Consider the following 18,072-nt stretch of genomic DNA (forward strand, 5'->3'; position numbering starts at 1 on the left):
TCAATATTGGGCTGTGATCAAAACAGGACTTTTACACCTATTGTATGAGACATTGCCATCTAGTGTTGAATTTGAAGATTATGAGGGGCATTCAATATGAAACATTAACTTCACTGTCGAAGTTAACGTTTCATATCGGAGTTTTTACCTGCGTTAAAGTATCGGGCGCGCTCCCGCTTATACCCGTATTCAATATAAAATTAACGAAAACGGGAAACTCCGAAGTTGGATTTGCGTAAAGTTACGAATTTTTCCTTAAAAAAATTGTAAGACCCCCCTAAAGTAGTAAAAACATGGGGGTTCACTATGGGTACCCCCGTTTTAGCCTTTAATTGAAAGTCGGGGATTTAAATAGCCGCAGCAGGTGTTTTTTTTCCCGACATTGAAGAAGTGAGCCAGAAGAGCACTTAGGTTATTTTTTCTCGTTTTTTTAAGTGGTCCCATCAAATTTGGGGTACATGAAAATGGGTACTAGCATATTTTTATGTCCCTAAAGTACGTTTTTAAAAATTCAGCATTTGTGCACCTGCCGCTATAATTCTATTCTAGAATACACCTGCCGCATACTTGCAGAATAGCCCTGAACCTATTTCCCTATTGTTAAACAATTTTTTCCCATTTTTTTTTTACCCCAATTTTTACATTAATTTTTTGGGGTGTCCCTATTTTTTTAAAAACTTTTTTTGACACAGTTCTTTTTTAAATGTCAGTCCCAGGGGTGCAGGCTATTTTTTTTAAGCCTGAACCCCTAAACCCCAATTCTGCACTTTTTTTCGACGCCTATTCAATGGTGAAAAGTTATCACCTTTTTTTAATCAAAGACTTTTCAAAACTGCGATAAGTCTTTGAAATTGAATACGGTGTAAAACTAAAACCTGAGATAATGACGTCATACCTCCGATATTAACGCAAAAACGATGTTATCGCACCCATATTGAATACCCCTGTATGAGTTGGTGAATCCAATGAAGGACTTGTCCTGATCCATTACATCTTCAAGCAGAGTCATATTGAGATAAGCATGATCACTTTCTATTGAATGTACGCACATTACTTACTTTTATCCAAAATTGGTCTTAAATACTATACAATCAGCGCCTTTTTGTCCTGTTGTTATGTATGTGTTATGTTTAGAATTAAGGTGTGCAGTCCAGTCGTCCCACCCCTCCCCGCAAACCTTTTTCACCAGATACAGATAATGCAGCGCTTATGTTCAGGTGTCCTGGGTGCCCCTCTGTTTGCTCTGTCTCAGTATTACTTTATTGTACAGGTGTCAAAATTCCATGGTGTTGGAGGGAGTTCTCCTAGCATGCCACATGCTATTGTTCCAGTGCAATTTGAACTGCATTACCAATATTCAGTGTATTGAATATGATAATACCAAGCTTTTTGCACGTTAAATTGGAATTAAATCAAGGTACAGAAAAATAGAAATTTTAGTTCAATTGGTCAGTTCCTAAAATTAACAAAATTTTCAGAGATAAAAATTCTAGGGACAAAACTATAAAAGCTGGGGCTTGGAAAAAATGATTTACAGCTATATATAAATTCCATAGACAAAAAAACCTGACCGTTTTACATGTCCCATTAAGACTTCTTACATATTATCTGAAATTTCAAAAAACCTACTGAATTTGTGACACTCAAACTAAAAAAAGCAATGAAATTACGATCATTAAGGCTGACGCCTAAATGGACATTTTCCTTGCGCAATACAGATATGGTATGCCATCACACACTGTGGTTAACTGCAGATTCAGCACTCTCACAGAATGAGATTGCTGTCACTCACAAAATGGTGGAGCTGCTAATTCACAGAATTGTAGGGGTTCCCTGTATTAAGCATAACCAGCACCAGGCTAATCAGAGCCAGTCTTGGTTGCCAAAATACAGGGGACGAGCGATGTAGGGTCCTCTTGAAAAAAGCTGAATTTTCCCATAGAGAATGGTGTTTAAGGGGCTACACCTCAAAAGCTATTAGAGGTACCGTGCTGAAATTTGGCATGGGCTGGTAGAACTGTCGCTCGGTGTTGCATGCAGGGCAAAAACATAAATAATGAGGACTTGGGAGTAATCTAAATTTCCAACTGTCAGTATTTTCTGACACTCAATTAGGACCACTTTTCTACTGTTCTCTATGCGGGCTTTTTGGGAAGGCATAACTTAGGGTAGGGGGCAAATTTACACTTTGGATTTGTTTTATTAGGTAGCTATTGTTCCAGGGTAGGTGCTTTTGGGGTTTAGGTAATTGAGAAAATTATAGTTTTTAAACCTCACAAATCCGCCATTATCGAGATAGGAAGTTTTAACCTGATGCGCAGCCTCAGTAGGAGCCTCCATTAGGTGTACTCAAGGTGGCTTCACTTTGGTGCACCAAGATGGAAAGTCAGTGTGGGTGGTAGTGGCGGTGGGCGCCATTTTTGAAAAGGGCACAGTGAGAAGTCAATGGTGAGAACAGCTCATTGGCTGAGAGGCGGAAGACTCGCCTCTCTCAGCCAATGAGCTCTCCCCACCGGGATTTCTGAACTGAAGTCCCAGGTGGAGTTGTCATTCGGGTAGTAGTGTCCTTAGAGGACACTACTAATGTACCAGGGTCCGCGTTTTTGCATTTTTTTTTTTTGCCAAGACCCTGGATTGCCTGAAGAGGACAGATCCACGTATAGGAAGAGGTGAGTATGGAATTTTTATTACAAGTACTCCATAGGATTATCTCCTGGAGAAGAGGACGGATTGGCTTCAGGGATACTAGGTGAGTATGTGAGATAGTGTGTGCATGTGTGTGTGTGTGTGCATGTATGTTTTAATAAAATTGTACTTTTCTACGGTGTGTGTGTTCTGTGTTTTTTTTAATATTGCTTTTGCTGTGGAACTACAGGTACCAGCAGTCCCGTAATGCCCCGCATGCTGATACTTGTGGTTCTCCAAGTACTAGCATGCGGGGGATGCCTGCTGGGAACTGTAGTTGCACAGCAAAAGCCAATATTTTAACTTTACTTGCACCACACTTTACACAATCAACCCGGCACCCACTGCCCAGGGCTGCCGGGGATAGCCCCGGCTATCAGCCTGGGCCTGGGGTGCCCTGGAAAGGGGGACCCTATATTGGGGGGTTTGTTTTATTTAAACACAGATGCAGGTATTACGGATATTCCGGATCCAAGCCTGCATCTGTGTGCTACTACCTCCCCCGGGTCCTAACGCCTGCTACACAGCCACCGCTAACGCCCGCTACCATCTCCGGTTCCCGGCCACAGCTAACGCCCGCTAACCCCTACCCACTCTCCCCGGCATCCCAGCCGCACGGCCGTGCCCTTATACTACTATTAACATAAGATGTGGACTTTTCTGTCAAAATGAAGACTCCAATAACATTGGGCCTGATTCAGAGGTGGACGCAATGTCATTGTCAAATGCTGAGGAGTGATTTTTTTTGCCACCGTGCATGCGTCACAGCCACACTGCGCACATGCAGCGATCATTTTTGCGTGCAATACTAGCCACTTCCCAGACACCACTCATCACTTTTCCGCAACATGTCTGATACTGTCTGACCTGATAGCCACAGCACCTTTGTGCGCATACTCTGTATGACGCATGTGCCGTAGGGGTTCTCAGTACTTTTCACCATTGTGCAGTTGTAAATAATCTTTCAACTACATTAACATCAGCATTACGTGCAACTCAAAATCAGGCCCCAAGCCTGGTGAACGCAAAACCAATAATGGAGAAGCGATCAGCACTGTATTATCAGAGTGACAGGCAGGGGTGTATCTAGGGATCCAAGCGCCCCTGGCAATGTAATGGACTGGCGCCCCGCCCCCTATGCAGTGCCCCCAGTAGTAACCCTCCAGTAGCAATCCCCCTATGCTGCATTGCCCCCATTAGTAGCCCCCGCTATACAGTGCCCTGGTAGTAGTCCCCCCTATACAGTGCCACCAGTAGTGGCCACCCCCCTAAATTACCCCGAGTAGTGGCCACCCCTATACAGTGCCCCCAGTAGTGGCCACCTCTATATAGTGCCCCCAGTAGTGGCCACCCCTATACAGTGCCCCCAGTAGTGGCCACCCCCCTAAATTGTCCCCAGTAGTGGCCTCCCCTATAGAGTGCCCCCAGTAGTGGCCACCCCTATACAGAGCCCCCTGTAGAGGGCACCCCCCCATAAATTGCCCCCAGTAGCGGCCACCTCCTATTTCAGTGCCCCCAATCTCCACACACACACAAAGAAAAAAAAAACTTACCTGATCCTCGCTCCTGACGCGACCGCCGCTGTCCGCTCAGTCATGCCCGCTCTTCTCCTGCATGGGAGAGACATCATACGTCATGACGTCTCTCCCATCACATGCTGCAGAGGGCGCCGGAAGACGGAGCTCATTAGTAAGCTCCAGCCGGCTCCCTCCGCAGACGATGCAGCAGCAAATGAGAGTCTGTCTGACTCTTATTAGCTGGCTGCTATTACAAACACACAGCCGCCGCTGGCGGCTGCGTGTTTGTAAACTGTGTAGGGTAGACCGCTACCACTGCGGTCTGCCCTACACTTGTGGGGCTGGGGGACATGTCCACCCCTTGGCTATTGGTGGCACTGCCGGATGGCGCCCCCCCTTTGGTCGGCGCCCCTGGCGAATGCCATCCTGGCCAATGGGTAGATACGCCCCTGGTGACAGGTTTTTGTTTTATTCATTGTATAGTTAAATATGTTGGCAAATCCATGAAATTCTTTATACACTTAGGGCCTGATTCAGAGATGTACGCTATTCCGATAATTACGCAGTTTATCAGATGACAGCGCATGAATCAGTCAGTACTAAGGTACCTTTGCAATGCTGCTCGCTGAGAGTATTGCTGCACAAAGTGATTGACAGTCAGGGACAATTTGGGGGAGGTAATGGGGAGGTGTGACACAAAACGAAGGCATGTCCGGGACATTTTTGGGGCATGTCATAGCCTGCCTATGTGATCCAGTACGTAGATAAAGTCGTTCCGACATCTCAGTTCAGGCGGCCATTCTGCATGGCCGATTACACTATACAACAAAGAAATACTTTTAATTGGTTTCCATTTTAAAAATAGTCATACTTTACTAATATGAGGTCAAGAAAAACGAATATGACTTCAGAATGTTTTCATTAGCTCTAGTTGTTGAGCTACACTGCTTGCAATAAACAGTACTACAGTAATATAGTTATAGTGAAAAGCAATTTTAAGACAATCTGATATTTTCTTTATACAACATAAATAACAATTGTTTTAATTAAATCATTTGCAAATAAGAACTAAAAATGAAACATACAGCAACGGCAAGTACTGTCTCAAATAGTGGCCTATTCATGAGAGCACTTTCTCTTTGCTTGTCGCTTGAACTCGTCTTCTGGGGCTTCTCTTGTCACTGTCCTACAGTAGTCAGCACTCATAGAAGCGTCCCACCTACCCTGATATCCAGTGGCGGGCTGGTCCGGGGGGCAGGGTGCCATGTGCCCCCCGGGCCGCAGCGTCATGCGGGCCGCGGGCAGTCTGTGTCACTGTGACACAGACTGCACCGCGTGTTTAGCGCTGACCGGACGGAGTCCGGTCAGCGCTACACAGCACAAACACACAGCCGCCGGAGCCGGCAGCTGTGTGTTTGCTGTAATCAGCAGCCGCTGAGAGTCTGTCAGACTCTCATCGGCTGCCACTGCTCCCACTGCGGGAGCCATCTTCCGGCTCCCGCAGTGGTAATGGGAGAGCCATCGCCATGACGACGTCTCTCCCATAAAGTGTTTTTTTTTAATTAAGTCTCTCTCTACTGGGGGGGGGAGCTACTGGGGGCACTACCAGGGGGGGGATTACTATGGGGGCACTACCAGGGGGGGATTTCTATGGTGGCACTACCAGGGGGGATTACTACTGGGGGCACTACTAGTGGGGTGGATTACTACTGGGGGCACTACTAGGGGGGTGGATTACTACTGGGGGCACTACAAGGGGGGGGACTACTACTACTGGGGGCACTACAAGGGGGGACTACTACTACTGGGGGAACTACAAGGGGGGACTACTGCTACAGGGGGCACTACAAGGGGGGCTACTACTGGGGGCCCTACAAGGGGAGGGGACTACTACTAGGGGCACTGCATAGGGGGGAGGGGACTACTACTAGGGGCACTACATAGGAGGAGGGGACTACCACTGGGGGCACTGCGAGGGACCACTGCTGGGGGCTCTATATAAAGGGCAATACTGGGGGTACTGCATAGGGGGGAGACTACAACTGGGGCCACTATTTAAGGGACATTGCGTAAGGGTTACCACTATTGGGGGCACTGCATGAGGGGGTGGACTGCTACTGGGGGCACTGCATAGGGGGTACCACTATTGGGGGCACTATATAAGGGGCTTACTACTGGGGGCACAAGGGGCACTGAACAGGGGGGACCACTACTGGGGGCACAAGGGGCACTGCATAGGGGGGGTCACTACTGGAGGCCTGCATAAGGGTGTTATCTCCTGTGGCACATGGGGGCACTGCATATGGGCACTACGACAGGGGGCTGCCCCTAATCTTTATTTTTACCTTACATTAATCCCATATGGACCCGCCTCCTCCCTGAAACACATGAGGGGGGGCGGCGCCGTAGCACGCACGTTCTTCGGGCACCCTGGCTACACGCTACTCCTCTGCCAGGGCCGCCTGCATGCATTTGCCCCCCAGGCTAAAAGTTGCCAGCCAGCCCCTGCTGATATCTTCCTTCCATTGCTGAAATGTCTTTGTGGAATCGCTCTTTGTGCTCGTCACTCACTGCACCGCACTTGTCAGAGAAGAAGTCCAGATAAGAGCCAAGAAAGTGTTTTTTTGTGTGACTTATTGCAGCCTACCTGATGATACTTTTCTAGAAGGTTATTCACAATCTCAACATAGTTTCCAGCTCTTCTGTTACCCAAGAAACTATGCACAACACCTTTAAAGGCTTCCCAGGCTGCTTTCTCATTAGGACTCAATCAATGCTTTCATCCTTAAGTTGACAAATTTGCGGCCCAACAAGGATTCCTTCCTAAACTTCAGCATCACTCAGAAGTAGATATTTTCCTCTCAGGTACTTTAAAGCGTCTCCATCTTTGTTCATCCCCTTTAAAAAGTTATTTGTAAGTGTGAGTTTGATGTGTAAAGGGGGCAGAAGAATTTTGCTTCGATCAACCACTGTGATGGACATTTTTTTCCATGGTCTACAATGACTATATGGCCTTCAATGACTACATGGCCTACAATGACTACATGGCCTTCAATGACTCAGCATTCCTGTATTCAGGTTTGCCAACCTATATATTCTCCAGATGCCAAACTTTCCTAGTATTTAACAAAACACCCCTACATCATCATAAATGGGCTATATCTCGGAACCAACAGCTAACTGGGAGTTTTAAATGTCGTATTCGTTCGTCGTCTAGAGAAATCAATTAGAAGTAACTATTTTCATGTCAGAAAGCTAATGCAGCAGGCCTTACATTACATCATGTTGCACAGTGTTGTGGAATGAACTGTGATTGGGTATTTGTACTCATTTACTTGGATCTGCTATGTCGCTGGTGGGCGTCTCAATGAATATCCAGTCTGCTACAGCATTAGCATATATTAGCACAGCGGCTGCATGTGGGATCGCAGCTGTGAATGCATTTAATGTACATCTAAATCAAACATTTGCTTTCATTTTGTAACTCTAATTGACAAGAGGTACTGTAATGTCTACACATGTCTCATCAGTGTTTACGAAGAATGTATAATAAGGTCATGTTTGTAGGTATAAATGTGCACACAGGAAGCCATTCTGAGGACTAGGGGCCGATTTATCATTGCCCACATTTTAGCCCAGATAAACATGATTTCTTTTCACTAAATATCAAGGTAATAAGAAATTATTTATCAGGAAAATGTATCAAAAAATTGTTTTGCAGGGACATGGACTCTGATAGGTCATTTTGTGAATGTTTTAATGCGGTCAAATATGTTCACAGCTATGATCCCTATGGATGGATTGGTTCTGATGGTTAATCCTGCAATGCTGAGGATCCAATGTTTTCTCACCATTGCAACTTTTTTTCCAATGTTCTACTGATATACAGTATTTGGGGGCAGGGGCAGGCAGGCTTGTTTGATTGGCTCCCATCTCCGGCAGCCAAACCTGTACGTACAGGAGATATGTGTACCTTCAGTTAAACCTCCCTGTATTTAAAACAGATAATTCTCAGCATGCTATACACAGGACTTGAACTCCAAACCTCATATACCACAGTCAGACACTTAACATGTGAGCTATTTACTCCTGCAGAGGAAGCCTTGTAAAAGTTAGTTCAAACCATTGTAGCTCTACGATCTTTAGCTGCACCACATAGCTCCGCTTAACTGCAATGGTTTATTATATAGTGTATGCATAAAGTACCATTAGATGCTGTTAGTCTAATTTAAAGTACCATAGCGTCATTTTCTAAAACATCTAGAGAAAAATGTTTTAATATACTTTGTCAAATAAATGACAGATTGTGACTGCTTTACTAAGCCATTTTACCCAAAAAGTTTTCTGTTGAAATATATGATTATAACATTAAGAGGAATGGGCCAAATCAAACTTTGCAGAGCAGATGTTGCATTGTTTCAGCGCAGTCCAAAAGAAATAATAATTACACAGAGAGCACATTGTCCTCTAAATCCACGGAGTCCTGTGAATTCCAATTTGCATGTACCTGCTTATAGAGGCTGACTTCATTCTAGGTTCTAATACACTGCCATCTGATACAGTGACTAAAAACAAGAAAAAAACTTTTAAGACAGCGTGATGTAAACATTCCATCTTTGTCTTGGCCGGCCTTGAAATTGACATTTGGTATAAAAAAACTACCCATGGCTTCATATCAAATTAATGTGAGTTTTCAGGACAACTTCAAGCTGCCATTGTAAAAGTTCTGGGAGAAAACACTGAATGTCAAAATACAGAGACTTAGATTTTCTTTGTTTTAAATAAGTTGAGTTTGACTATTTAATTATTTTTATCAAATTGGGATGACGAGGTTAGTTATATGATATTAATGCATGCTGTGAGATCTGCTCTACAAGAAGGGAATGCCAATGCCCTGTGCAGGACGGGTAATCGTCGCCCCTTACGCCGAGCGTGGCCGAAAATGGGGGTGTGGACTAATTACCATAGACCACACCTCCCGAGTGGTGTTATTTGGGGGAGTGCCCCGTATGGCACACCTTCCGTTAATGTCAGGCTGGTGGTGAGCCCAGCACTACATCAGTAGCTGGGCTGCCCCCAGCCCTCTTCCCGCACTAAATGCATGTGCGCGGCATCCTTTCCTCTTCTCCGGGGCTGGCACCACCGCACAGCTGCGGCTGTGGAGGTGCCCAACCTCCCGGCCGCCCGCAGGACACCTCGTCCCGTGGGTGGGACAGCGGGGCAGTGCCCGAAAAACAGGACTGTCCCACTGAAATCGGGAATGGCTGGGAGCGGTGCGCGTTCTCCATGGGGTGGCGCCCCTGTTCGACCGCACTGGTTGAACATGCCTCGAGCCGACCCTAAATAGGAGGAGCTGCTAAGTGATACAAAGTGATAGTTTTAAAGAGGATTGTAATGCTTTTTATCTTATTTACAAAAAGATCTTAGTGACAAGACATTTTTTCAGCCATTATGATTTCCCACATAGGCAGAAAATACTCTGACCACCTATAATGTATGAGAAAAGTGAGCTATTTCAGCTTCTATGGCTGCGCGCAAATTAAACTGGCAATCTTGCCGATGGTCGGGGCGATTTACCTTCACCCTAGACCATGCGAGATTGCCAGTACACCTTACCTGATGTAATGAATGACGGAACAATACCTCGTTCCGTCCTTCATTACACTGCACAGTCCTGCATATAATATAGTGTGATTGGCCATGCAGCACGGTATCGCATGCGACCCACAGGAGCGGGCAATTACACAGAAGATATGCTCGATATAGGATGTAGTTATTATACCGACATGCGGCATCCTGGCTGAAGAAAGGCGCCTGAATGACACTACCCGGCCAGAAGACTGGCGCAGGATTACCGACAGTTGGTGACATCCCGACACCGGAATCGTGACAACCAGGATGCCGAACGTAAGTATAGCGGGGCTGCTTAGGTCTTAGCCTTGCAGTGGGGAGGTTAGGGTTAGGTACCCCCAGGGTTGGTTAGGGTTAGGCACCACTGGGTGGGTTAGGTTTAGGCAGTAAGGGGGGAGAGTTAGGTTTAGGCACCAAGGTGGGGGGGTGTTAGGTTTAGGCACTAACGGGGAGGGTTAGTGTTAGGATGTAGAAACAGAGGGTTAGCGTTAGGAGGACAAGGGGGAGGGTAAGTATACTTACCTGACCGTTGTTGGGATCCTGAGCATCGGGATGTCGCTGTCAGTATATTGACAGCAGGCATCCTGACTGCTAGGATTTGATACCCATTCCGCTTGATATATTGTTCTGATCCGCCTCAGAATAATATATTGGACGATATATAGTCTAATGTGTACCCAGCCTAAGATGGCAATTGACAATATAATTATTGCTCATCCTTGATTTTGTTGTGACCAAGTGCTTACGCAGCATGTCTTACATTAAATCAAAATTTATATTTGCAATTGCTCTCTTAGGGCCTGATTCTGATTCGCATGCTGTGCCGATATGCACACTATATAATTGTATCATTTTTAAATATTGTGCATGCGTCCAAGCCACACTGCGCATGCTTCACATTTGTTATTGCACGGAGACGTGGGGTGATTCAATCATTTTTTGGTGGCTATTTGTTTTGGGTGCCCGATGAAACAATTCAATTGTTGCTCCATATAGGCGCGACAGCCGCTAGCGCCGGCATTTCTGCTTGCACCCTCTGGAGGGTGCGAGCAAAAATGTGCGATATACCTGTGGTGAGGATGCCCTAACAGCTGTTTGGGTGCCCAAACCAGGACTATAGGCAATTTTAGCCATTTTACACGTCAAAACCCAGTCTAATTTGGTGCACAGAACAATTGAATTGCAACACTGGGCACTCATTAATTATCGCTGCCCTCACAACAATTGAATCGCCCCCAGGGAGTGGAGATTTTAGTAGGCATTCCTGGGAGGTAACAGGGGTGGCTAGGCAGACACGGGCATGTCGCTGACAGCTGCTGCTACTAAAGACGAACAATGGCTCACACAGTATGCCATACTCACTGCACCTGCCACAGGGCTGGTGTGAGTTTCGATGGTGCTTCCAATGGTGCATCTAATGAAACACCTAGACGGTTTACTCCATTCCAAGACATGGCAAGTGGGTGTCTCATTTGGGCCGAGGCATTAGCATAAAGACGCAGACATGTCCGCGTGCTACTCAACATCAGGCCCTTAGAGGCAGTATTATCTTTCTTTTTTCATGTTATAGATGGTCAAGGTATCTTCTCTGTATGAATCTGGTGGAATGTGACTAGAACAGAGAAGAATGTTATCAAGCACAGAACCCCAAAACTCTACCTTCTCCCAGCAGAGCCGTCTGTTCAGTTTAGGCCCAGCTGTAATTATTCAGATCTTGGTTCTTCGGTTACTCCAGTAACTTGAACTCTGGGAAAATCAGAAAATATTGAAAGGTCTCCGGTACTTTGGTTCATGTGAGAATCTTGCTGTACAGTGAGTGCAGGGCCAACTCTACTACCTTTATCACTGGCTCACAGCCTCTGAAGACTGAATATGGATCATTTACATTATGCTAAATGGAATATGTATATACACTGACATTTTACATCATGATGATGGCTCATGAACATCAATAAAGCAAAGCAAGAAGCGTTTGTGGTCCATAGCATTAACACAAATAGACAGTATTGTTTTGGACCTTAGAATACTCTTACTGTTTATTAATTGTTGTTTATGTCTAGGATATGGACTTTACGTGTATGGAAACCCATTTTTCCGTTATGAGGGTGAATGGAAGGATGGTAAAAAACACGGTAAGATTTTTATTTCCAACCTTTTTATATTTACACAGTGATCCATAATATGGAAAAGACACAATGTACCCATACTGACTACCATAGGTTTTAGCAATACCAATGCTGTAGAACAGCGAAAGATCAGTGGACGGCACATTGCATATACTGTAACTAGTTCTGGATGGTGAAGACACATGGGCTATGGGTTAAAGGTAAAAATATTGACATGCAACTAAGAAGTGTATACATACAGTAGCTATAGCTAACATCTATTTGTAGCCATCATGCACTGCTAGTGATTTGCTCCTGCAATAAAGCAACCACCTATGTCATCATTGCCACAGCATTGTTATCCTTCCACAGGATTCAGTGGTGGACACTGGTGTTATAGTTGTTTAGACTGGTATGAACTGGTATTAAAATAAAAATGCTTTTAAGCAGTTCGAAGTACCTTGTGCGCTTCCACATGGCAAGAAACGGTCCCAAAATTCGCCTTCTGTACCCCTTTCTCTCATTCAATGTTCTACATGAAAGAGAATTTAGTGCTCTGCAGATTGGGACATCATCAGTGACTGAGCCTGTACTTTCCTAGGAACACCTTTACTCTGCCTACTTCCTACACTCTGTGGGGCTGATTCTGAGGTGGATAAAGAAGGTCCAGCAGCTGCGCCTGTTGGCGGTCGCCCATCTGCAAGTTTATGCAAATGCCGATACAAAGCCCCATTCCTTGTGTGCATTCGTGAGTTTGAGTGTGCAAGGACTGAGAGGCCCACTTTCAGCGGCTGTACACGCAGTAGTACAGATTGGTGCGTCTTTATACACGCCATCAAAACTTGTGCCAGCCCTATGGAAGGTGCAGCTTCTCTGTGCATGTATTGCCTCCTATGTGAGTGTTTGAGCGACTCCTATAACATGCCCATTAGACGAACTATCTCAGTGCGTGCACTAAGACACCTCCATGTCACCGCCCAGAAACGCCCACTGCATTTTCAGTACACTTCTCCGTGCATGTGTCTGAAATCGCAACTGCGACTCTGCATGGACACAATAGTGACGTTTGCGCGGTGCGAATTAGACACATGCACAGTAGTAAAAAAATCACTTTACTACATCCAACATTGACAGTATGCCCACCTCTGAATCAGACCCTGTGGGGTATATTTACTAAAGTGCAGGTTTTTAGAAGTGGAGAGGTTGCCCATAGCAACCAATCAGATTCTAGCTATTATCTTCTAGAAGGTGCTAGATAAATGATAAGTAGTATCTAATTGGTTGCTGTGGGCAACAACTCCACTTCTAAAAACCCACACTTTAGTAAATCTACCCCTGGGTGTCGTTGTAACGTGATAAAACCTCCTGTACAATCCTTCCTATACCTTCTAAACCTGCCTATACCTTCTAAAATTGACGCTATTTGCATACGCAGTCATACAGTAAAATAAAAGCCTTCAGACCTTGAACATGTGTTTCCAAAGCACAAAGTATATTATTCAACATAAAACAGTAGGTTACACGCTGTGATCTAAAGACAATTTAGCGCAAAGAAATTATACAGACCCAAGGTACAGTTATTACATATGCAAAAAAACAGTGATTAAACTTCAAACAATGAGAGAGAGAGAGAGAGAGAGAGAGAGAGATGTCTGCGAGAGAGAGAGAGAGAGAGAGATGTCTGCGAGAGAGAGAGAGAGATAATACAACCATACAAAGAGAGAGAGAGAGGGAGAGAGAGAGATGTCCGCGAGAGAGAGAGAGAGATAATACAACCATACAAAGAGAGAGGGAGAGAGAGAGAGATAATACAACCATACAAAAAGAGAAAGAGAGAGGTAATACAACCATACAAAGAGAGAGAGAGAGAGATAATACAACCATATAAAGAGAGAGGTAGAGAGAGAGATAATACAACCATACAAAGAGAGAGGGAAAGAGAGAGACAGAGAGAGAGAGATCAAAATACAATGAGAGAGATATAAATGTCTGCTGAGAGCACATGTACAAGATGGCTGGTGAGGGTGTGTGTGTGGGGGGGGGGTTGGGAATGATACATGCCCTATTGTCCAAACCGCATGGTCTCTAGACAAGCTCCATTTTGAAAATAAGAAAAGTCACATTAAGTTGTAACTGTAAATCATTATATCCATTAATGATTACAATTATAATAACTACAACAACCTATTTGACTTATACAACACCAAAACTGGGTAGAATTATAACTATAATAACAAGACTATTCCCAACTTCCATGAATCAAGCACATGTTTCAATGGGGGGTGGAGGGGAGTATCACATGTAATGCCATTGTCTAACCCACTTGCTGGTAGCCATCTTTAACAAAAACTGCAGTATCTATCTTACACACTAAGCGATACTAAGGGACACTAAGTCGGTATTGGTTGTGTAGGGATCGTTCAAATGCTTAACATGCTACTAATTAGCAATTTAGCGCTGTGTTTTGTGTACTATGTGTTTTTTGACAAATGGCGCTGTGTACTCTATTTATAAAATGGAGTCTTGTCGCCATTCGCAAGATGGCATCGCGCAAACCCTGTCTGCCAATCATCCGGCTTTGACAGTGTGTAAACTTCAACTTCTCCGCAAATGCCGCCATCGTACTCTATAAATACATGCAAGGGATCAAAGTTGCTTTTCACTGGGCAGTGGACGGTTTGTAACCGGTAAATGAACTTTTGTATATTCTTTCAGATTACCAAGTGCAGTGGCCACATACATGTGTGAGATTTAGGCTTCATGCATTTTCAGATTTTATTACTGGCATCACTGAGCCAAGGCATGAGCATAGTTAAAATGCTGCTGGTGTTAAGGATTATTGATCCCTATGTTCAAACATGGTGCTCAAATGGGGTGGCAAATAAGGAGAGGCTCCTGCTGTTGCCTGAAGCTGAGAATCTAGACATGTTGTTTATATAGTAAACAAAATGAAAAGATATTTTTTTTATCACTTTTCTAATTGTTTGTTATTTATGTCATTTTAATTATTTCTTATTTCATTAACACTTATTGATTTATCTTTACACATCTATTCTTTACACTTCACTATTACCTTTTTTCCCCCTTTTCGTGTGATACCCTGGGGATAGTCCATGGCTGAAATTTTTTGGGGTACCTTGCTTCTCGGACGTGAACCCCTTAATGTTAGGGACGCCAGTATAGAGGAGCCTTGACGATGGCTTGGGGCTTATTCATATATTTGCAAATGTATGTAACTAATACCTTGAATCTCTATTATCATGTAGGATTTAAGTATTTTTTGTTGATATTGCTGGAGTGAGCTGGAGGGAATCTTTTTTTTATTTTTATTTTTTTATGTTGTTTAGATAGACCTAGCACCTCTATTCTGTTCTTTCGACTCATTATTGACAAAGTCAGTCTGACTGCAAAACACAATAAATGTCAATAGTGCTGTAGCCAGCTTTTGACATGAGGGGGAACACTGTTGGAAAAATAGGCGACCAAGGCCCAAATGTTTCAAAATTCAAGTATTAACATGTAAATACATTATTTGCAACCAAATTATATCAATAATTACCCCTGACATTACATTAATATCCCCCCCAAGGTCGGTGTAGCTACAGTATGTGCAGGGAGTGCGGCTGCTATGGGGCACTGTCATCTCCTGAGCTTTGGCTTTTCTATTCTCACCAGAGTGCTGCTGCAGGGCATCAGCTATCACTGGCCCGGCAGGCTCAGTCTCCCTTTTTCCTCACTGACTGATTTATTAGTGAATCATAGCCTTTTTATATACCATATTATATCATAAACAATAAGGTTTAGGGAGGCTTTATAATTTTTTAAAGTATATATTATTTTGTTTATAATACTTACTATAGGCTAATCACCATTAATTTAATCCTGCATGTCAGCTAAGTAGCAAAATAATTTCTACAGGGGGCAGCCCTGTGAACATATTGCTATGGGGCCCCCATAGGTCTTGCTACGCCCCTGCTCACAGGGATGAATTGGGAGAATAATTGATGACACCGGGATGAATTAGGAAAAAGCATTGATAACACCAAAGGTGATCCTCCCTGAAATTAAACTGCTCAGCTCTCCATTGATAACATTAAATCAAAGAAAAGAAAATACTAGAGATAATAAACAAGAAAAGTATTGTTAAACTGTTACTTTTTGTGCTTATTAACTGCCAAATTCTTCTATTGTAAAGTGTATATATATATATATATATATATATATATATATATCTATATATATATATATATATATAGTTTACACACCCTTATTGACATTGTAGGTTTTTATAGTTTAAAGCCTGAATACAAGATAAATCATATTAATTCAAGAGAAACATAAATAGTCATTTATGAAAAACAAGTGAAATACTCAAACTTAAAATACGCTAGTTTTATAAGTGTTTAGTAAGTTATTTGTAGGTTTTTATTTTCATTTTCTTCCTAAAAATAATAGTGTGATCTTTACTTCAGTTTTGTTGATTATAAGATCACATTAATGAGGAATAGGCGTGTCATGATGGATCTCATTTTCAGGCTTCAGGCCCTGATTCAGTGTTGCAAGCAAACCACTCTATTCTCATACAAAAGCTACAATCCCTAGGTCCTCAGGACACTGTCTTATCCTGATTCTTATCCTACTTGAACCACAACCTCTCTGCTTCCTCTATCATATGGAGTACCACAAGGCTCAGTCCTAGGTCCTTTTTTTTGTCTATGCCACCTCTCTTGGTAAACTAATAAGTTCCTTCAGAATCCAGTATTATATTTATGTGGCATACCTTGATTTTCCCTTTTTCCATTTGTGTACCATACCCAGCTTGATGATCATTCTTTGTACCTGCACCAGCACGCCACATCTGGAGGAGCTGCATAGATATTTCATCTGGTTCTATTATGCTTGGTTAGTGTTCCCTCTAGCTCCGGCGGCAGGCAGGGAGCCGGAGCTAGAGAGGGCAATGTCTTGATAAAAGTGTATATCACTGAAACGTTGACATCTAGCAACAGTTTTGCTGTCAGTTCTTTGGAGTTGTAAAGTCTGCTAGAGTGCCTTCCGTCATTTTTTGGATATTTGCGCTGTTTGCATTTGGAACAGGCACCGGAGCCATACTCACTTGTATTGCGAGTGCCGGGTCTACTGGTATTCTATATATATATATATATATATATATATATATATATATATATATATATATATATATACACACTGTATGAAGGAGGGCCATACATTATGATTGCAAGTACTGTATACGTACTAAGCTAATAATTCTAATATTTATCTTTTAAATGATACCTATACCTTTCCTAACTTGATCAATTTATGCATAATAATTATTATTGTCGGTACCTGTTCTCAATAGATAAATTTATGCATGATTAATTAGTGCTTTCATGTTCATTTTCATTTATAATTTATTATTTTTATATTTTTTTTATTTCTTTTACATGTGTTTTTAACTTATTTATTTAGTTTTATTTATGTAGCTATGTGTACACAGGTTTAAATAAATATGTATTTTAGTTTAGGATTTTATCATACCCCAGGATTCTATCATACTCCAGTTCATTCTCTCTATAGATAAATATATCTATATGCATCTTGTTTATGTGCTGTCAACCTTAATATGAACTCCTTTTATAAATTGTTCTATATATGTATGTTTTATTTTCATCTATAGAATATATATACATTTGGTTGACAAGCTATGTAATTAAACAAATCGGCTCAATGATGTCAAGACTGCTGAATTACTAATTAAATTGATTCATGATTGAATACATGCTGTGGCCAGTGAGGACCGATGTATGCATATATATCAGACACTCAGTCTGAGTCTCAACATGCCTCTGATGAAATGGCCCTCCTGATTAACCAAGAAACGCATCAGGTGGTCTCTGTACCAGGAAGTGCTGCTGGAGCCGTGGAATGCGAGATGCCGGGAGTTGCCGCACAGTGTGTTAAGCTGCAGGATACAGTGTGTGCTCTGTCCTCACCAGCCAGACATCGAGCCGCTGTCACTGACCTGTCCCTCTATGCTGACTGGGACGCTGGTTACAGCCAACAGTAAGGTGACATCAGGTCTATATCTGGGGTATCAGTCCCAAGGATATTTGATCCTCAGATTTGGGTTCAGT

General features: G+C 43.1%; 1 protein-coding gene across 3 annotated transcripts in view; it reads left to right on the forward strand.

Annotated features, from left to right (window-relative positions):
• The window catches only part of MORN1 (MORN repeat containing 1), a 735,456-nt gene that overhangs the window by 34,732 nt on the left and 682,652 nt on the right, over window positions 1-18,072 (forward strand). For all 3 annotated transcript variants that reach the window (XM_088468235.1, XM_088468237.1, XM_088468236.1), the window contains exon 2: window positions 11,894-11,965. In XM_088468235.1, the coding sequence (XP_088324361.1) occupies window positions 11,894-11,965 (72 nt within the window). The remainder of the gene's footprint in view (window positions 1-11,893; window positions 11,966-18,072) is intronic.

The sequence above is a fragment of the Taudactylus pleione genome, unplaced genomic scaffold (assembly GCF_031769625.1).
Source record: "Taudactylus pleione unplaced genomic scaffold, aTauple2 ptg000082l, whole genome shotgun sequence".
NCBI lineage: Eukaryota > Metazoa > Chordata > Amphibia > Anura > Myobatrachidae > Taudactylus > Taudactylus pleione.